Genomic DNA, 22,502 nt, shown 5'->3' with positions numbered 1-22,502 from the left:
TTTCCATGAGATTTCTCATCGTCTTTTGATTTGACACTTTATTGTGAAAACCGTAACATTTACCATAGCCCTCAGAATACTGTGGCATCCCACACACGGAGGCGGAGCTTAAGTCTAGTAGTGATCATTTCCGGGTAGCAAACCAATCAGGAGACATTATGGATGAAAACACAGCGTAAAAAATACGTCACGAATGCAGGACGTTGGGATTGCACGCTGATTGAGTGACGCGCACTGATTGAAATTTTTGATATTAACTTGACTGGATATTGTTCCAACTACTCTGACAGCACACAGAACAGAGATAATAAAACGTTTGACAAATCCGTTGACAAATACACAACGAAGTAATTCAGTTTGAAGCACAATTAATAATTGGTGGACCTCAGCAGTCTAATTGCCACAGTGCCAGGGTTCACGTTCAATACCAATACCCTGACAGCAAAGAAGATAAATGGAATTCAGCCATCATAAATTATTTACACCTATAGCTTTCTTTCTGTGACAAGCCTGAATGTCATTGACAATAAGATCTAAGTCAGGTATGGCATTATTTAATAGAATCAAAGACATTTGATGACATGTTCATCATTAAATAATTCATTTCTTTATTACTCATAAAATATACAGCAATCTCAGTACTGAAAGAACTCATTGGAGCATTTAATTCACAGTCATAATTTCTATATACATGCTCATTTCAACCCCCTTCAAGAAAAAGCAACTAAAAGAGAAATTCTTTTATGTTCCAATGAAGCTAGCAAATTTCCAGTTAAAAGGATTCAACAGACAGAAATGGGGAGCTCTGAATCACAGAAAGATTGAGTGGTTTCTGTTTTTCGAAGTCAAAGCAAGCAAAACTTGTCAACAAACATTGACTAATATAAGAGCAAAATATAATTCAAATAAAATCAAATCAAACGCTCTTGTCATTGGTTTACAGTGTTTCTTCTCACAATGCTAAGCCTCAGACACCTCAATACTGGATCAGTGCTTTTTGGAAATTACTCATTTCCTAACGAGTGCGCATCATTGTACTTTCACAGCTGCCTCTACAAATCCATCTTTTCTCAGTAACTAATAAAGGCACAAAATAAACACATAAATAGAAAGTACGCAAATAATTTATTCTTGAAAGACTAAACCGCAATGGACAGATCAATATACAAAGGTAAGGTAGATCAACAACTAACCTGTTCAACTTATCAATTTAAAAAAAAATCAGGTCAGTGTATTAAGATTTTTTTTCAGAGGATCAGAAATTTAAGATATGAACTTGGATTTATTAAAATTTTGATCTCAAAATATAAATGATTTTCCCCAGTATGTCCACTGACTTGAAGAACAAGTGCATTCTGAATGAAATGGTGTACGAATGTCAACCCTCTCCAGTGAGAAATACTAAAAATGAAAGCGAACCCCTCCCCGCTCTCAATAAACCAAAAAAATTCCAACGCTTATACAGTTAAAACTGGACTAAAATGCATCAATGTCTTTTGGTCCCTGTCGGTTTAGCTCTCTGTGAAGTGCTACCATCCCTCTTCAGCATGTTATTGCTGCACAGAAGTCACCGTCTGCCCAACAAGTACACTTTTACAGCACTCGATAAGCCAGTGTTGGTAAAGCAGTGGTTACTGAGGTCCCAAAACAGCTGAAGGACACCTGGTGCTGGATGAGGTCAGGATGAGTGAGTACCAGCGCGCTGCTCTTCCTCCCTTCTCTTATGCTCTGGTATGGTCGGGTGAGGGACTCTTAAGGCTCCTGTGGGGGGTGGTGGTGGTTTGGTTCTCTTCTTTCGCTGCCCTTCCAAACTGGCAGTTGGTGACTTTTAAGACACAGTGTGTATTTATGTATTTATAGCTTCCTTAGTACGTCTCTGAATCAGAGTCATTGAGTTCCTCATCTTTGTAGAAGCCATCATGATGACTGATGTTGTTGAAGCTGCAGTAGCTGTGCTCGTCGCGCAGCACCGGTAGGCTGTCAAATGTGACGCTCTTTGAGGGGCTGGCGGTGTAGTGGTTAATGGCACTGAAGGGGGCGGTGGGTGCTGGGGTGCAGGGGGACACAGGCATCATGGTGGCCAGGATGAGGGCTAGGCAGTCTGCAACGTCTTTGTTGGGGGCACAAGCCAAGGCAGGTGTGTAACCTGAAAACATGACATTACACCACTGTTACATGTTCTGAAGAAAATGCAGTCTGACTATAACAGGATAAAACTTGAAAAGCTTGTTAAATGAACGATGAGGCCATAATAACAAGGGATACGACCACACTTCACATGTTCAGGCAGAGTATGGACCCAAAGACACTCCGGGTACACCAAAGAAGTCATAGCGCCACCTAGTGGCATCAAAAAATAATGTACTGTACTGGAGGCACTCCTACAAGACCCTTCAGTATTATTACTGTATATTATAAAATAGACAAAACATCTTGACAATGGCCTTTTGTAAATAGTTTTTATTTTGTGACCCTTAAAATAAACCTCACTAAAACTTTGCCTCTTGAGGCCCTTGTGCAACATTTCCTGTATAGAAAATAATATACATACATGGGATTTTAACACCACAAAGACTAAATGTTTTTGAAGGTTTCCACAAAATGGTGTGATGCAACCACAGACTTACAGCTAAATTAAATTGTTCAACATCCAGTTGTATCTTTAAAGGGCCTGATACTAAAGCTACTGTTGCTCATTTATGCTGCTTAATCTAATGGATGCATCAGTGCATGTGCAATTTGTAAATATTACCATTTCCATATCTTTCCTCTCTTTTCCTGTCCATGTCTCTCTTACTTTACAGTTATCTTAGTTTGATTGTTTTCTATTTTATTATACTCGATTATGCTGTTCTACGATTGTTTTTTGGTATTTATTTGCTATTTAAATGCAAACTGAGACCTAGAAAACATTTAATTCACGCAGGTGGCTTGAATACCAAGTAAGTCTGAGTAACAAAGTTGTGTCCAAACTGCCTACCAATGTATAAAATGTTACTTTTCTGTCAGTGACAGCACATCGTACATGTTCCACATATTTTAGTTATTTTAGCCTGGAAGATTAAAGCTAATTAGTTAATGATTTCTGTTTTTGCTGTGGGTAGCAACGATAGAGAAAAAAATAATGTGAATTTACCGTTCTCATCAACTGCAAGTACACTGGCTCCCTTTGCGAGCAGCTCTTGCACCACCACCGTTAAACCGTTTCTTGCAGCCACATGTAGAGGCCTAAAAAGAAAGATGAACACATGGATAAAGAAACAATTACACACACACTGCTTAAATGCATCAAGAGAGAAGAGCCCAATGTAGTACCAGTGTTACATACGTCTGTAAGGCGGCGTTAGTAGCATTTATGAGGTTTCGGTCTGTAATCTTCTCCAATATCAACAAGGCACTGGTTTCATGTCCCTGTGGAAAATAAAACCCACAAATGAAAACATTCTACTTTTAGGGATTCAACATATTTGCTGGAACATGCAGTTTCCTGCAGAAGGATGAACCAACCTTACTGCAGGCCAGATGAAGTGCAGTGTTCTTGACAGCGTCCTGCAGAGTGAGGTCTGCTTTCGCACTGCTCACCAGCAGTTCTTTACAGAAAATTTTTGGAGGTGAAATGTAGAGGAAACAAAGTTAATTTGATGCAGCAAGGATTAATTCATCTCATGGTGATATTTTCAAGCTTGGTGGAAAAAAACAAACTTTCATACCAACAGCATTAGTCTGGCCATTTTCAGCAGCCATCATGAGTGGAGTTTTCCCTGCAGCATCCACACTGTTGACTTGAGCGTTGTGGCTCAGCAACAGTTGGAGACACTCAACATGGTCAGTGAAGGATGCTGCATGTAGTGGGGTCCTAAAAAAACAACATGACAACAATTTTCACTTTTATTAAACCAAATTTTCTCATGAGTGATTTGTCAAAAATTGAATTCCCTGAACATCCTACCTGTTTTTACCATCTTTGGCATTGACAATAGAAGGGCCCAGTGTGTCTATAAGCATCTCAGCAGCACCTTCATTATCATGGATCCTGAGAAAAAGGAAGGAGTCAGATAGTTTAATTCGTTAGCAGTTCTATCCTCTCAGGCAACGATTGATACTAAAGTCAACTAAAGATCTTACACAGCACAGTGGAGCGGGCTGAAAGAATTGCCTTCAGCCTTGTGAAAAATCTCTTGTTCCAGCAAAACCTCCACACAGGTATCGTGCCCTGCAGTGAGAAATCATTAACTGCATCAGTGTTCCTCTCAAGAACCCACAGTCAAGGTCCTCTTAAAAAATTTGTCCTTATTATAAAAAAAAAAAATCAACCTTGCACAGGGAAAATACATGAAAGAATTGAACAAAAACACAAGCATTAAAAATGAGGTTGTGAATGCCATGCTTACGTGCTCCTTTTTAATCTCTTGATAGCTTACCTTTGTCTAAGAGCACACTTAACCATATTATGCTATACACCTCCATTTCCAATTTATTGTATTTAAAAGGTCTTCAAAACCTAATCAATGTACCATTGTAGCAGGCCCAGTGCAGTGGGGTGTAGCCTTGGTTGTCTGTTAAAACAGGGAGTGTTTCCACAGATTGGGCAGCATGCAGCAGGCCTCCCAGTACCCCAATGTGTCCACATGCTGCTGCCAGATGGACCGGTGTGCGTCCTTTACAGTCGCGCACCAGGAAATTAGCGTTGTGCTGAAGCAAGGCCTCCACGGACTCCTCGTGGCCGGTCACTGCCTGCAGCCAGAAAAAAGCCGTTGTTACTGATGACTGATAGGATCCTAAATTATTATGCAATTCAAATGGGTGGAAGTGGCTTAGTGGTAGAGTGGGTCATCGTAAACTGCCCCCAAGTGTACGATGAAAGTCCAGGTCTGTTGAGGCCCACAGGATGACATCACCTGCAAAAAGCAGAGATGGAATCCTGTGGTCCCCAAACTGGACTCCCTCTGGCTCCTGGGCGCACTGTAAATAACATTTATTTATTTATTTATTTATTGTGTGTAAGGCTGGTTTTCTTACTCCTCTATGCAGAGCTGTTCTGCCCCACTTGTCTTTGGCTTCTACGCTGGCTCCCTTATTTAGCAGAGAATAAACACAATCTGTGTGTCCGCTCAGGACCGACAGCATCAGAGGAGTTCTGAGAAAACAGAATAATATCAGTGATTGGTTGCAGAATGTGCTGGAAACAAAACTGAACTCATACAAATTACACTTACTGTCCGTTCCCATCTTGAATGTCTACTGCACTTTGAATATCAGCATTTCCAATCAGCAGGCGCAAACATTCTGAATGACCATTAGTAGCTGAAGGGAAGCAATGATGAACTCCGTTAGTATAGAAGAAGAAGAAGTATACTTTATTGATCCCCGCAAGGGGAAATTACATCCGCAAGGGGAAATTACATAATACTGATAAAAAGTACCACTGATGACAGAAATACCATTAACAACCCACCACAGCAACACTTCACTGAAAAAAAAATGTTTCAATTGGTCATAATGTAAAGTTGCCATTGGAGATGGGTACATAAAGATTGGTTAAAAATATTGCAGCTTTGCTGTGAAAACCCTTGACCTTTATAAGACCAACTCACAGTGAAATTCTAAACAGGGGAAAAGTCTGATCATTTAATTTCCTAGATAGCAAAAATGCACCGTTTCAGCACTCTGTTGTTGTCCATTAACAATTATAACTAACTAACTACCGGTATTCATGCAGTCAAAAGAACAGTCATTGGGAGCAAATTGGAATCAGTATTTTGGTCAAGGACACTTTAAAACGTAGACTGTAGGGGATATGGTTCGAATCAGTTTACCGCCGGAGTGGACAGCCTCTTAAACACTGAGAAGAGTTACATTTGCTAAACAAAACCATTAAAAAAGCATGGAGAAAGTTTCAGATCTGAGAGTTCACATGCACTAGAACACATGTGTCAAACTCAAGGCCCAGGGACCAAATATGGCCCGCCACAGCATTTTATGTGGCCCACAACAGCATAAAAGGTCAGAGTGTCTAAAAATGAATAGATCAAGTGTGCTTCGACCAAAAACTACATTTCCCACAATGCAGTAATTACGCCCATTTTAACATTGACAAAAACATTTTGAAAGACGTTAATGTAATAACTTTGATGTTTGATGTTATTTCTCTTTTTATCACTTGAACAGTTTGATCCTTGATTGATGGAGTTCCGTTAGTTTCATATCCTGATAAATTGAAAGGATTTATGTTATAACAGAGAAACAAACTAACATATTTTTTCCGTGCAACTGAAATATTTGTAACTTGAATAAGTAATACATTATTACTTATTTAACATTAAGGAGTAGTTACATTTATTTCACATGACACTGACTTACATTTTGTTACATTTATAAATTACATCTGGCCCTTTGCGGACAGCCATTATGCTGATGTGGCCCTCGGTGAAAATGAGTTTGACACCCCCTGTACTAGAATTTGTATTCATTTTAAATAAATGCCATAATTACCTGCAGCATGAATGGGGGTTCGCTTCAAGGCAAAATCTTTGACCAGGATGGAGGCCCCCTGGTTGATGAGGACATCGACACACTCTACGTGGCCCTTAAAGGCAGCCAGGTCCAGGGGTGTACGCCCATGGCTGTTTCTCACATCAAGGTCCAACAGCGACTGCACCAGAACCTCCATAGCGTGGTGGTGGCCGTGGTACGCCTGAAAAATTGATGTTTAATGAGTAAGTTAATGCAATATCTGGCAGCTTCATGTGTATATGTAGCTTTGCGGTGCACTGGCGTCGAGCCCACAGTGTACCCTGCCTCACGCCCCAGTTGGCTGGAATAGGCTCCAGGACTTATTAGGGTTTAGAAAATGGATGGATGGATAGATGTATATAAAATTTTATTTTTAAAATATTTTGTATTTCAACAGGTGTCAGTCTGTTGTTTAAATTTTGGTTACAACTGGGAAACAATGACTTTATTACTTGACCAGGTGCAAATAGCATCAGTTGAAATATGCTGAGATTTAATTTACTATATGCAAATCATAAAGTATACAAGGATAAAGACAATGCACATCACTCACAGCGAGATGCAAGGGGCTGACCGGGGCTCTGACATCAGAATCATTCAGGATGTCACTCCCTGAGGTTTCCATGAGCTGGCAAAAATAAATGAGGTGGACATGTAATAATCTGCTTTACTTTATAATAACTTTATAATAACTTTTACACTGAAGCTAAGTGCAATAAATACAGATAACAGTTGACCTGTGTCAACTGTGCAGATGACAACCTGACACTAATATTTGGTAATCATTCTAATTGTCATTTTAAAGTGCCTGAACAACAATGTGTTAGCTAGGAGGTTTTTGTATGTCTTTGATACAGTCAACCCCCCCCCAAAACAAACAAACAAACAAACAAACAAAACAACAAAAAACCAACAACCTCTAAACATTCACAGAGACAAAAGGAACAACTTCAACTCACCACATCTAGGGGAGTTTCACTAGCAATCTGTAAAAGACATCAGGAAAAGCAGCAAATCAATAAACATCATTAAATTACACAGGGGAGGTGTGGTGTGTGTTGAGTTGAATTATCTGCAGTCAGGCTCTCACCAGTTCCAGACAGAGGCGATGTCCATATGCGGAGGCGTAGTGCACAGCATTGTAGCCCTGATTGTCCCGGATCCCTGGATCAGCATCATTTCGCAATAAGTATTCCAGGCACCTGCAGACACAACAAAGATGCTGTAGTCAAGGAAACAGCATTGGCTCGAAGGTTAATCTCACAACTAATAATACAACTGAGCTTTTATCGACGCAATGCCTCCCACATAACCCGCCTCCCACACAATCCTTTAAAAAACTTTTTCAAACCATCACTGACTTTCCATCAGTATCAGAGGCGGCGGCGTAGTGGAGCGGAGTGCAGCCCCTTTCGTCCAGGTCGTTGACACTGGCCCCAGAGCCCACCAGAGCAAACAGGCACTGGTAGTTACAGTTGGCAGCAGCGTAGTGCAGAGGGGTCCTGGAAACGCAAACACAGCTCAGTTCCCTGCAAACATCTGACCACAAAAGACAAGTCTGGATCCACAATGAAATGCTACCAACCTGCCAAAGCTGTCCTTTCTATTGAAGTCTGCCCCCGTATTGAGAAGAAGATTGAGACATTCCAGGTTTCTGAAGAGTTATGGTTGAGATTTAAAAATAATGAACAGATAAAGACTCACACATACAGATATATAGTAATCTTTTCAGTATGGATAATGAGCACATCTCAAGACTTGAAGTTAGTACTCAAACTGCTACTCAGGTGCTCTGTACTCACCCTCCAGCAGCTGCAGCATGTAAACAAGTCCTTCCAAAATCATCCGGAGTATCGATATCAAATCCTGTATCAGGATAAAAGATGACAGATGTGATGCTGACTCAATGCAAGACCTTACAAGAGACGTTTCACGGTTTGAACGTTTTGATGCCAAACTCGTGAAGCATTTTGACTTCTTCAGTTGTGACCTGCCAACCTTCGGAAAATATTCTGACTCACATAAAAGCTTTAACTGAAAAACTGGATTCATGCATTTTCACTTTAATTTGATCCACTAGCAGCTACCAACACATTATTGGATCAAATGATTCAATACGGGAGAAGAGAAGTGAAGATGTAATCATATTTGTACACTATTCTTAAATCCTAGTTTTAATGAAAATATGTGTATACATGAGGGCAGAGATGGCCGTGCTAGCATTGAATGTGTTTGTACAAACTATTGACATTGGATAATTAAATGCAATACACTCAATGAAAACCGAAAGTTTATTTTTGTATATTCGAAATGTAGGCATATGTAACCAGAGCCTTAACAACGTTACCTGAGACTTGAAAATTGGTTTAGATGACAAACACACCCACGTGCACACACACCTCTAGGTTATTTGGTAGGTTTTATTTTGACACACCCTTTTTTCTCTAATGGGTTCAGCACTAATAATAACAATAAATGCATTACTATGAGAACCAAAATCTGTGACACGTTGACAATATACATTAATGTTATTTATCAACTTAAACACTCAGTAGACCAGGTATCTAACTCATAAATAACATGCTAGTTCAATGTTGTTATACTGTATATATCAATGCTGCCGGTCAGGATTTGAAAACCCATTTCAAGATCACGACTTTCCTTATCCACCACAGCACTGCACTCCTTATAGAATCAGCCCAGCAGCGGTACCGAGATATGACTGCATTTGTGTTGCAATCTATCTTTGGTAAATTTGTCTGAGGCATTAAGTACAACAATGGCTCTTTATGCTTAAGTACTCGCTCACCTGAAGACAGCAGCTTTCGGCAGCAGTCAGAGAATCCACTGAGAGCAGCCAAATGCAGCGGGAACATACCATGAACCCCTCGTCTAAAAGAGATATTAAGATGTTCATTTACTGATGCTTAGCTGAGAGAAGAAATTCACCATTAACAGTCAGACATTGCACACAGAGCTTTAAACATGGTTTCTAGTGTAGTAAGTTTGAAAATTGCTGACAAAAGACAGTTGGGTTGTCTTACTTAGCTGTGTCAGCTCGGTTAGTGATGAGGGTGTTAATCAGGAGTTCATGTCCGTATCGAGCTGCAATGTGTAGTGGTGTATTTCCATTCTTATCTGCACAGTCGATCTCAGCACCTTCAGAAAACAACAAGAACCGGGGTTAAGCAAAGAAGTAGTTCGGAATTTTTACAGTTCAGAGAGGAAAATAAAACCAGTCAGGTAGAATTTTGTGAGGCGCTGACCGTTTTCAATGATTGGTTGAGACCGAGAAAACCTCCCATGAATTGCCGTCATGTGGAGAGGAGTCTTACCGTCTTTACTCTGGAGTGAAATACAAACATGGTGGTGTCACAACTTATGTCTTTACAATGGTTTATAAACAACAAAGTGTAAAAGACCAGGAGAAATCATAAGGAGCCTCTTACAATACATGAATCCACTGCTTTCACGTGATTATCTGTTTATCTACTTAAGTGGTTCCAGTCGTTAAGTTACATTATCCCATCCTGCACTAAGTAATCACTTTCCATGTAGTCAGCATTAAAGGATCGACAGGCTGGCTTGAACTCACCTTGATATTCACATCAGCTCCGTTGCACACTAGTAACTCCAGACACAGCGCGCCGTGCCGTGAGGCGGCGGTGAAATGAAGAGGTGCGAAGCCTTTCCCGTTTACCTGGTTGACGGTCGCACCGCACTCGATGAGTTCATTCACCACCACATCCTGCCCGTTGTAGCAGGCTACATGAAGGGGTGTGTTACCATATGCATTAGGCTCATTGATCTAAAAGCCAAGGAAAGCAGATCAGTCCACCATTTCCTCAGCGACACACCGGTACTGTACACTCTGCTTTCACTAAATTTTGGGAGTCATTGTAGGTGGAACTTACATCCACCCCCAGGTCCAAGAGGTATTTGACAATGCTGATCATCCCACTAGAGGCAGCTGCATGCAGTGGAGTGTAGGATTTCTTATCTTTGCAGGCCACCTCGGCTCCATGAGATGCCAGCAGCTTCACCACTTCTATATGCCCTAAAAGTAAAAATGGAATGACTTCAATAAATGAATGTGTTCAAGACATCAACCATTTAATTTGATGGAATCAGAAAATAAACTCTAGTCACACATATCAAGCATTCAAAAATAATCAAAACAAAAAACCTGACAATACAGTATTCCCTCGCTTATTCATGCTTCAAGATGCACGGCTTCACCTCATCACGCATTTTTAGTAGGTAGTCATGTGACACCGTACACGCATGCTATTAGTTGACAACACCCGGAAGTGCGCTGTGCTCCAAGAATCACGGAATGCAGCGCACTTCCGTGTATTAAAGAAACACTTAAAAGCGCTTTAAACAATCTATAAGAGTGTGGGAAAAGGTAATATAGATAGAAAGTGGTTTAATATTAGTATAGGAGGTTAATAAATGTTTAAATTACTGTAACTAACAAAATAGTTTGTCGCTATATTGCGGAATTTCATTGTTTGCGGGTGGTCCTGGAACGCATTAACCTGGAGTAACGAGAGATTACTGTACGCAGATTTAATAATTGCTTAATTTATTACCCATGTAAGCCGCCCAGTGGATTGCACGGCGGTCTCTCTTGTCAAAGGCGTTGATATTTGCCCCTCTGGAGAGCAGGAGCCTCACCATCTAAAAGCATCGACAGATAAAAAAAAAAGAAAAAAAGAAGTCAGGAAATATGTCTGGAGACACAACTAACCTTTCACTCAGGGCAGCAGCTCATAGTTTGTATACAGATGTGGTTAACGTCTTAATATCAGTCCGAACACCCAGACTCTGCTCACTTTTAATTATTATCATGATTATAAATTTAATGTTTTACAGCACTTTTCAAAACAGTGTTATTAAATCCCTCACTCAGTTAAAAATGGATTAAACATAAGAAGGGGCCTAATAATCCACAATGAAGTAAATCTGATAAAAAATAACAAAAAACACAACACCAATCTAATTTCACAAAATACATGAACCCTCAATATGCCTTTAATCTTTTTTTCTCATTACAGAGCAAATGCAGAGAGGAAAGATGTACAGTATTGATCTTGCATGCATGTCCTACAAGTTCATTAGGCAGGAATGTGGTACCAAGGTGAATAATCATGACCTAAACCTGGGATTTGCTGTGCATTTAACTAAAATATGCAGCTAAAAATGTAGCATGACCAAAAGGTTGTCCAAACACCCTATTATGCACTATTAACTTCATTTGACAAAACATTTTTGAAGTAAGCTACCAACAGCGTCCGTCTTCTTGTGTGTAGGAACATTTTTTTAAATGATATTTTTCCAGTGACAGCTGCTTCACTGGATGGCAACTTTCTTGAGCTTGAACTCCTCCAATTTACTTTGGTGTTGTGATTATTAATGCTAGTATAAAACATAAAAAGGTTGAAAAAACAAAACAAATATCCCAAAAACTCAAATTTGTTTCAGTTTGCATAATAATGCAGTGTTTGGCTGGCCTTGCTGCAAACAGTGCATCACTGGCAGAGCTGTTTGCCCTCACACTCATCTGACAGGCAAAAACTGTCCATTGTGGTATTCTTCTGTTGCTGACACAGTACAAATAACAATACTCATTGTGTTTTCACATTTAAGAGGTGAGCAGAAACAGCTCCTTTCAGAGATCATGATCTGATACTAACAGCTACACTATGTAAACAAACCAAACATTGAGCCCATTGTGATAGTTTGCTAATGAAACTTTATGCATGCATAACAAAAGAGCCAAAAATGTTACGTCAACAGGAGCTGTACAGAAGAAGCTACACATTTAAAACGACACAGCATTGGAAGGACAGCGTGCCAGCTGCTGTTCTCTTAAACAGAGAACTTGTTTTTTATGGTGATAGATATTTGTGTATCTCCAGTACAGCTCACAGCGGAATCAAACACAACTTCTGGTTTAATACCTCCAGATGTCCGCTGAAGGCCGCGTGGTGCAGCGCAGTCCGTCCTGCTCTGTCTGACACATTCACATTGCTGAGCAGTGGGACGAGGGCTTCGGCACAGCGCACAGCTTTATTTGCAGCAGCGATGTGGAGCGGTGTCTGCCAGTTCTTGTCTCGGGCGTTAACATCTGCCGAGTGCTTCAGCAGCACCTGGACGGCCTCCTGCAAAACAAACATCACATATAAGGCTCGCGTTTCGACCTGTTTGGAATAATGCGAATGTATTTTTAACCAGGAGTGGGTTGAGTGTTCACGTACCTCACTGCAGGAGGCCACAGCCCGGTGCAGAGGAGTGAGCCACTTGTTATCTTTGGCATTTACTCTGGCACCTATGAGTAGGGGATACTGACTGTCATAATGTGTGAGGTCATAGGGTAGATGACATCCAGAGACAGATTTCAGCAAAAACACTTGAGTCCCTTTCAGTTATCGAGTTGAGTTTCATTAAAAAAAAACAAAAAAACCTTGGAAATTCTTCATTATAATATCAGAATGTTTCATTCTGGTGCCATTTAACACTCTTCTTAATACTAATAAGACAGAAATACGTTTACTGAGGCTTTCTGTGCAGAAAACGGGGGATTCTTTTAGAGTTGCTTTCAAACAATTCATATATTAAATGACTGAAGATCTCAGAGAACCTACTGTATCTTGGATTTGCAAGTGCCTCATTAAAAATCGTTGTCAATTGGGTCAAACGTTGCTTTCACATTAAAGAGTTAAAGATCAATTTAACATTGACCTCAGATTATTCATCAGTGGGTTTTAAAATGGGGCCCAGGGAACCCCAGAGGTTCCTATCAAATAATGGGAAAATAATTATCTTCTACTTTAGTTCCTTTCAGAACAATGGATGTTGGGTTTCATTCACTTCCTATAATTAAGACGTGAACCTCATTAGATTTGAACCTTCAGACAAAACAGTCTGAATTGTGTCGGTTTTGGGTTCTTTGAGGGAACAAATTTTGAGAACCACATCCAGCTGTCATTTCCATATTGAAATGTTAAACCAATATTTGTTTCTCTACCTGTTTTATGTTCAAATATCTATATTCAAATATCTAGCTCTAGAGTTGTAGTGTTATTTGTTACAATAAAGACACAAAGTCATGTGGGGTTGTTTTGCTTGCTTCTTTTTCTGAAGGGAGGTGGGTTACCTGAAAGAATCAACAGCTCTATTATCTCTGCATCTCCGAGATACGCAGCAGCATGCAAAGGAGTTCTCTTCTCATTGTCCTGCAAAAAGCCAAAAAGGAAGCTGTAACTGTTAGGCCCCGTCCACATGATGACAGATTTTTTTGAAAACGCAACTTTTTGAAAACGCATCGAAAACGATTTGCGTCAAAAAAATCTCCGTCCACACGTAAACGTATTAGTGCGTTTTCGAAGACGGCTATAAGCATGCCAAACCATGTGGTGGCAGTATTGAGTCAAATTTTATCCAATAGGAATCCTCCGTGATTTGTTGTCACAAAACTCCTGCAAGAATGCTGCCATCAACAAGGTTCGTACATCCATCATGTTTGTACACACGGGCCCATAAATATGACGTCACAGCGGTTTTCGTCACAGGCAAGACGTCAGCGTTTTTAAAAAGTTGCGGATACACCGTCCACACGACAACGCAGACCCAGCGTTTTAAAAAAAATCCACCTAGGCCAGCGTCTTCAAAAAGTTGCTTTTTCGTTCCGGATATCTGCGTTGTTGTGTGGACGGAAGGCGTAAAAGCAACAAAAACATTGCGTTTTCAAAAAGTTCCAGCATCATGTGGAAGGGGCCTTAGCTGTTTCTCAAAGATACAAAAGTTCATGTCAGTGGTATCCTCTTGTGATACTAATACCAGAATTTTCTATTGGTCATTTAACTTTATTTATGTTGAGTTGGCACTTGAGGCAAAAAGTTAAATAAAAGATAAATACAGTGACTTGAAATTCTTCTTGTGAAATGCATGCAAGTACAAACCAGCCTTATTTTGAAATAAACAGTCTCACCAAAGCAGTAATAGCCAGGAATGCAATAAAACAACAAGAGCCAAAGCATACTTTGGGTGCTTGAAAAAAGGAACTGTGCACTTTTTGTACACAACTATTAACTGAAATAGTTATGAGGCTTTTCAAGGACAATCTTGTACGAGAGGTTTTAAATTCAGTGATGCTAACATGTTTTTTTAAAAAGAAACATGTAGAAACTATAATGAACCCCGCACAAAGATCAGTGACAGTTTTTGACAATTACCTGAAAATTCACATCCTCTTTCTTGAATATGAGTGAACGAACTTCGTCTGGGTCCACATTGAAAATAGCTTTCAGCAAAGCAGGCTGTAAAAGGGAGCGAAAAAAGAAATCTCAAAATCAAGTGAGTTTCAAGGCATCTCTGGCAAGCATTTAACACCATCTCTAACTGTTATGGCTTAACTCATCAGATTTAAAACAGTAAAACTACAGTTCAAAGTTAACACACAGCCATTCAGACCTTGGAGACCTTAGACTTTTTGGAGACGTCTGGATCCCACTCGTCAAGCACCACGATGCAAACACGACTCATTTGCTGGGAGATTAAACAACTGAGTTTCAGCTGCTAACAGGTGTCAAAATATTCTTGTTTAAAATGATTTTAAAAGACAAATGGCAGCTTATCCACGGTCATCATTCAGATGAACAAACAAAATGGTCTAATAGAGGCTGGTACAGACATTCAAATGCTTATTGAACACAAAAATGACTTCAAGTGTCAGACAACTGTCAAAAATGAAACTGACTGAGCTGAACAGTCTTGTTTTAATGCTGATCTGTTTACTCTGCTGACACAGGAAAATCTCACAATCTCAGAGGAAATACAAGTCTAGTATTGTGCTCCAAAATACCAAAGCATTTTCAGTTTTTTCCCTCCACACATTTAAAATTTTTTGACTCACTACATTCCTATGATAATTGGCATCTCCAGCACATACAGAGATAGTCTGTATCATGTGCTGGAGATCTGGTTCACTAGGTCCAACATAACAGCAGGTGGCTGACTAAAAAATATCAAAGATTTCCCAAGTACGTTTGATGCAAAGGAACAAAGTGATGAACATCTGTCAAGCTGGACTCTTGTGAACCTGCTATTCCTGGCTTTTTATAATGCAGTCGAACTGGTCCCGCCTCTCCTCTGGGCGTACACATGGAGAGCACTACTGAACACCAGATATGTGCTGTGTAGACAAAATACTGCACAATATTTCTTATTTTTCATTTTGCACAAAAATAGTAGAAAAACAACTGCATTCAATAGATATAACTGAAACAATGTTAAATATTAAATGCAATACAGCAAAGTCTGACCTACTGATAACTTTGAGGCAACTGAGATTTTTTTTCTCTCAGAAGTTTTAAAACAACAAATATAGCCACTTTTTAAAAAACATTTCAAAATAGAAAGTCTAAAAATTATTTACATCTTCTTCTCTTTTCACCTTTTCCCTTCAGGGGTCGCCACAGCGAATCAATTGCCTCCATCTAACCCTGTCTTCTGCATCCTCTTTTCTCACACCAACTACCGTCATGTCCTCTTTCACTACATCCATAAACCTCCTCTTTGGTCTTCCTCTAGGCCTCCTGCCTGGCAGTTCAAAACTCAGCATCCTTCTACCAATATATTCACTATCTCTCCTCTGGACATGTCCAAACCATCTCAGTCTGGCCTCTCTGACTTTATCTCCAAAACCTCTAACATGTGCTGTCTCTCTGATGTACTCAATCCTGATCCTATCCATCCTGGTCACTCCCAAAGAGAACCTCAGCATCTTCATCTCTGCTACCTATAGCTCTGTCTCCTGTCTTTTCCTCAGTGACACTGTCTCTAGACCAAACAACATCGCTGGTCTCACCACAGTTTTGTACACCTTTCCTTTCAGTTTAGCTGAAACTCTTTCATCACACATCACACCTGACACTTTTCTTCACCCGTTCCATCCTGCCTGTACACCCTTCTTCACCTCTTTTCCACACTCTCCATTGCTCTGGACTGTTGACCCTAAGTACTTAAAATCCTCCGCCTTCTTGATCTCTTCTCCCTGTAACCTCACTCTTCCACTTGGGTCCCTCTCATTCACACACATGTACTCTGTCGTACTGCAGCTGACCTTCATTCCTCTCCTTTCCAGGACAAACCTCCACCTCTCTAGCTTCTCCTCCACCTGTTCCCTGCTCTCACTGCAGATCACAATGTCATCTGCAAACATCATAGCCCATGTAGATGCCTGTCTAACCTTGTCTGTCAGCCTGTCCATCACCATTGCAAACAGGAAGGGGCTCAGAGCTGATCCCTGATGCAGTCCGACCTCCACCTTGAACTCTCTGTCACACCTACATCACACCTCACCACTGTCTTACAGTCCTCATACATGTCCTGCACCGCTCTAACATACTTCTCTGCCACTCCAGACTTCTTCATACAATACCACAGTTCCTCCCTGGGCACCCTGCCCTGAGCTTTCTCCAGATCTACAAAAATACAATGCAACTCCGTTTGGCCGTCTCTGTATTTCTCTATCAACATCCTCAAAGCAAATACTGCATCTGTAGCACTCTTGTTTGGGAAGAAACCATACTGCTGCTCACAAATGCTCACTTCTTCCCAAAGAGGCAAAAATATGAAACCAAGCTGCTTTCATTGATTCATGGGCACAGAATCAAAACACAATAGACAGAATGGGTTGTGGTATGCTCTTTTTAAGTTTGCTATCTTTTGATGAACACAAAGAAGTGGGAGAAGAAGAATGTTTTGCTGTTATTGTGGCCACATCACAATGCAGCACCATGCGTGCTAGAGAGAATGTTATCACCAGTGTACATTTTTCCGGTTTCAGAGACACATCTCAGCCCTTCTTATACATATAAACTGCATGACATCTGGAAATGACACGATCCCATCCCCTCAAGAAAACGTACAACATTATTGAAATTCTTCTTGTGAACATTATTAGTGACATATCTTCCATTCCTTTAGTAAGCCGAGAGTAGCGGCTATTGTTTTGGACACATTATAGAGAAGGCTACCCTTCAGATTCACCTTAAAATCATCTTTCCATGGAAAAGTCCGAAAGTAATGTTTGTTTTATACCAAAACAAATCAGTCATTTAGATCGTAGTCATATACTCTATAGACAAAATGAAAATGCTTCAGTTACTTCAGAAACAAGCTTCCAACCTATTTACCACGGTTAATACATGTACAAAGCTGGATGCTGCCAGTATGTGAGATACGCTACAGAAAATGAATGGTTATGTAAAGCCAAGCCAGCATCCTGACAATGATCCTGCCTTACTTTTGCTGTTGGGATAATAAAAATACATATTGTGCATCATTATTGTAATTTTTTATTATGAGCCCACCATACAACCTGGAGAAAGTCTTTGATCAGGCAGTTTTCCAATGCTTGCGAGGAGAGGCTGGCATGAATGGGGAGAACAGTGGGAGCAGGGAGCCCTTCCAGGGCTGCAGCTGGTTACCCAAAAAAGACCCAGATGGAACATGCCTGGCCTTCACAAAAACTTAACTCTTCCCTAACCTCAGTCCAGTTTGAAAAACAAACTAACATGGCCTTAGCCATGTCACAGTTGCAACGTTCTCTGAGCTATCATCAAGAGCTTCCTTCATGTATACACAATTCTCACCTCTGAATGGGCAATGTGAATATATTAATTAAAACAAAGAGATTCAAATATATGCTGTATCCTGTTGCGTGGCTCGAATACATCCACATTTAAATATAGAGCCTACCATAAAAGCAAGCAGAATTCAGCTAATTTGCAAATAAGTAGCCATCATTTAAAAGAGCTCCATTTCATATGGAAGAGTTTGAACTACAAACTGTGTCAAACAGAACAAACAGTACTGATGCCAGTGTCATTCATAGTACTGTACTAATAATATTCTAGCCTTTATGATCTGGAACAGAGCCCAGAACCTTAACCTTATGTTGACACAAATACGTTCTACAAGTCCTGTACGCAGGAAACCAGGATTGAACTGATGGTACTGATAAAACGGTAAGGACCGTTATACTTTAACACAACAACAGGATAATTTTGTGTCCAAGGACAAAGACTCCCAAGTATTTAAAAATGCATTCCTGCACATGCACAATCTGACATGAATATGAACTACATTCAAAAAAAGAGTTTTGAATCTTTCCAATAAGATTCCATTCTAAAACTCAGACGGAAATTGGGATTCTGAATAATTTTTATTTTGTTTCATTAAGTAATTCATTAAAGTTTCAGTTTCTGTGGTGGTGGCACGCATCATCCAAACCAGGTCACTTCATGGATTACAGCAAAGTTGTCTTCATTGTATCCTAAAAATTTGCTAGTTTGGCAGACTTGAAACGTCACACACCGCTGCTAAAAGTTCCCACGGTCATTTATTTCTACAGGTTACTAGGAATTTTCACCAACAAAATGTGTGAGCACAAGAACAACCAATGTTATCTTGGACTTATTTTGCATATTTGCTGCAAATACATTTTTGAAGTTTTAGATGAGCCTATCAAAGTAGTTGATTGAATAGAGAGAAGTGGATGGTGAACAGAGGTTCATGAGGCAACTAATGGGAAATTCGAATTGTAATGTATAAAAGCCTATACAGAATGTTGGCAATAATATGCTGGTTCCATGTTGCCTAGCTAAGTGCTAAAGTGTGTTATAGAAAAAAATATGAGTGGAGGAAAAAGAAGTAGGACAGGAGAGCGAGGGTGATATAGTAGGTCATGAGCAAGGAGAGCATTTCAGCTTGTGGAAACCTTTATTTCACTGCAGAAGGCAATGTTCATCTTAATTTTCAGGAAATGGTGAATGGATAAGACAAACTTGAACAATCCTAAATAAATAATCTACAGTGATTTCACAGTCACTTAATTTATTGCTACTCCCATGAGTACAAGCCAGTGTTGAATCCTCAAAAATTCTTGATGAAACATTGAGCATGTGTGCCAAAATTATTTTGTGCAAGGAAGGTTTAACAACCAACACAACATTAACATCTTTGCCTCTGCGATATAGAAAAAAGCGAGTGAACCGTATTTACTGGCATCAGTTGCAGCCTGCAGCAACGTGTTCAACACTATCTATTTAAAAGACAAAATAAAAAGACAGCAAAGTTACCCTTATGTCATTCCAGATGAACCCCTGCAGATTGCTAACACTTGAAGCCAGTTTACTGCAACAAAGCCAGTGGGAGTGATCCCATGTTGTGACATTAATACATGAATGACCCATTCATAATAAATGGATCATATAGTTTTTTTTCAAACAATAAATTCTTCTTCTAGGAAACAACTACGTAACTTGTTTTTGTCCTTTCCCTAAAAGAACTGAAACCAAAGAGCTAAAGTTGAAGTGGGATCAAAATTGCTGAAATAAAAATTATGCTAAATGCTATTAAAAGTGTGCCTTAAAATATGACAATAAGTAAATGGAAGAATTATTAGACATGCATTTAAGATTTCAACAAACTGTGGTACAAGTTTCATGGAATTTTGGCAAAAGGTTTTGGAAGAGTTAAAGATGAAGTATTCTACATTACATATGGAAGTACACACACAGAGAAAAACAAAGGTAACCCCAGTGTTTCCCCTGCCATGCATTTGAAGAGGTAGTCTGCCCTTTCAATCCTGAAACCAAGTAGCTACAGACACTTTTTAAAAACTTCACAACACTATTATTCAGTTATTATAATGGCAGGAATACCTATAAGATGCAGCCATGATTAGAGATAATGTGGACAATTTTAGGGACAAATCTGTATTTTGTTGTTTGCACTTCTCCAGCCCTGCAGGTCTATGTTTCCCTGGCTGAACAACTGAGCACATCTCCCCATACAAGTCAGTCTAGTTAATACTGTCACCATGGAGACAGCTCACATGAGTACAGGTACCCAATCATTCAAGCACACACGAAAAGAAGAACACACGAACATACTGTACATTAAAGAACAAGCAGAAGAACCAGGCATGCCTAACACGCACTATGTTTAAATGATAACAGAAAGTCATTCTCACTTTCAGAACAAAGAAATGGATTTAATATAGTTTGAAGGCACACGTCATTTCACAAATGTATCATCAATATTGTACATTCTGATAAAGAACTTCTTCTTTTTAGGTCATTTGAACACTTTTGTGACTTACCCCCAAAGACTTATAATCAACAAAACAATGTTGCCACAACAGTGTCAAAAATTCGTTTTAGAATATAAACATGAAAGTAAAATGGCCACAGATCACCTGACAGAACCTCACTTGTGATGGTATTCTGACTAGCTCAGGTGAATCGTTGCATTTTATTTTGTGTATATAATGTACGTTTTACAACCTTACAGCTTTCGTGGCATTTTACCAGCTAAAGTAGTTAAACATCTCACACACGTCCAGTTGTCACAGTAACGTCAGTCATTAGATACCTTTGATTGTTCCGATTACAATCTCACACACTGACTTCATTTTATTAACAAAGAACACAACATAATCATCTGTAAGTTAGCTCGACTCCTGCTATCCATTGTTTAACAACAACATGTTGACCAGCCACTGACCAACAGAGTAGCTATTAGCCTTCAAAACAGGCTCTGGCTAATTGCTGGATATAAACACATTAACATTAGCTCGTTGCAACATGTGATGCTCTCATTATCACATGAAACCTGACTTCATCTTGGATTTTACCAAATTGCCTCTCAGCACAACACTCATCTCTTAAATAACTATATTTCACATCAAGCTCTGAGACGATTAAGGAAATGCTTCTGGTTCAGAGAGCAGCCTCAGAAACTTGTATTACATTACGCCAGCGAATGTTGAAATTGAGGGGGGGGGAGAAGCTACTGCTAGCCAGCCAAAAGTAACACAAACTTGGACTGCTTTTGGTTTAATAATCGCTTACCTGGTCTCGAATTTTGAGAACCACCATATTTCAGGGATTTTAAGTGTTCTCATGCAGATTCATAAAGGAAAATGTATCTCCTTCCGAATAGCAGTGTCTGATCTTGGGTAACTGTCCCGCTGATCTATTATTGGAGGCCTTGAATGACGCTACCTTAGCTCGCTTGCTAGCCTTCTAACCTGATGGCAAGGAAGCAGAAGGATAGCGGAAACTCCATAACATTGCCGCCACGATACTCCACCTTCCAATAAGGTACGTTACGATTGGTCGTACGCGTTTTACGTCCAAGAAAGCGAGATGGTGATTGGTTGTTATTAACAGCCATCTGTGACAGACGCACTGTTGAATATTACATAGATAGCGAGATGTTGCGATGAAAAACTAAATATCAAATATGCAATAAATTCTGTATATGCAAGAGCCATGCTCGGTTGTACTTAATAAATAAAGTTCTGGTGATTCTCTTACAGCTGTGTAATATTTTATTTACACATCGTAACTCGTCTGAAGTTGCACAAAATTCGAGAATAATTCTCCCAATGGCCGCAGAATAAGTAGTGGACCCACGGGGGTCAAACCATTAATGATCTCATGGCAGCCGGTCCCTTTGGAAATATATATTTACCAGGGCAGACTGTCACTGCCACTGAAATATGCAGTCATAAACCTTAATACTTGATTACTATCGTGGGTGATATTTAGGGGAGCTTTGAACTTTTGCGCAGAGATATCCAGAGAATGGAATATTTTACAATGACAACCTGTGTTTACCTTGGATATTAAACATATAAAGTAGCGTCAAAAATAAAATATAAGGAAAAAGTAAGTTTATACAAATCTGCAGACTGATGGTTTCTAACTCCCGAGTTTTTGATCTAACACCAAAATGTGGTGGAACACGGCCCTCTAGTGACCCTCCCTCACAACCACGAATTTACTTGGGATGAAATGGGATATCCATGTCTGATTAATGTAAGAGTTTGTTCAAGAAGAGTTTTTAAAAAGTTATAAAAATGTCACTATTAATTCTGGTAAATTACAGATATACATGAGGAATCAGGA

At 39.7% G+C, this 22,502-nt stretch overlaps 1 protein-coding gene across 1 annotated transcript; it reads right to left on the bottom strand.

Annotated features, from left to right (window-relative positions):
- Positions 1–142: 142 nt before the first annotated feature.
- Positions 143–21,611, bottom strand: ankrd28b (ankyrin repeat domain 28b). Its single transcript, XM_068323150.1, has 28 exons — positions 21,441–21,611; positions 14,754–14,837; positions 13,676–13,754; positions 12,777–12,847; positions 12,480–12,680; positions 11,109–11,196; positions 10,428–10,570; positions 10,109–10,321; positions 9,780–9,858; positions 9,558–9,672; positions 9,323–9,405; positions 8,316–8,379; positions 8,099–8,167; positions 7,875–8,015; positions 7,604–7,715; positions 7,473–7,499; positions 7,067–7,141; positions 6,493–6,694; positions 5,217–5,304; positions 5,020–5,137; positions 4,515–4,734; positions 4,126–4,213; positions 3,950–4,033; positions 3,711–3,856; positions 3,508–3,590; positions 3,329–3,411; positions 3,137–3,228; positions 143–2,146 (listed from the first exon to the last, which is right to left on the bottom strand). Exons 1-28 carry the CDS (start codon positions 21,465–21,467, stop codon positions 1,866–1,868), a joined length of 3,156 nt encoding a protein of 1,051 aa, XP_068179251.1. The 5' UTR covers positions 21,468–21,611; the 3' UTR covers positions 143–1,865.
- Between the last annotated feature and the right edge of the window lie 891 nt (positions 21,612–22,502).

This window comes from Antennarius striatus, chromosome 9 (assembly GCF_040054535.1).
Source record: "Antennarius striatus isolate MH-2024 chromosome 9, ASM4005453v1, whole genome shotgun sequence".
Taxonomy (NCBI): Eukaryota; Metazoa; Chordata; class Actinopteri; order Lophiiformes; family Antennariidae; genus Antennarius; species Antennarius striatus.
Note: the sequence above shows the minus strand (reverse complement) of the source record. Positions and strands in the feature narration are given on the sequence as shown.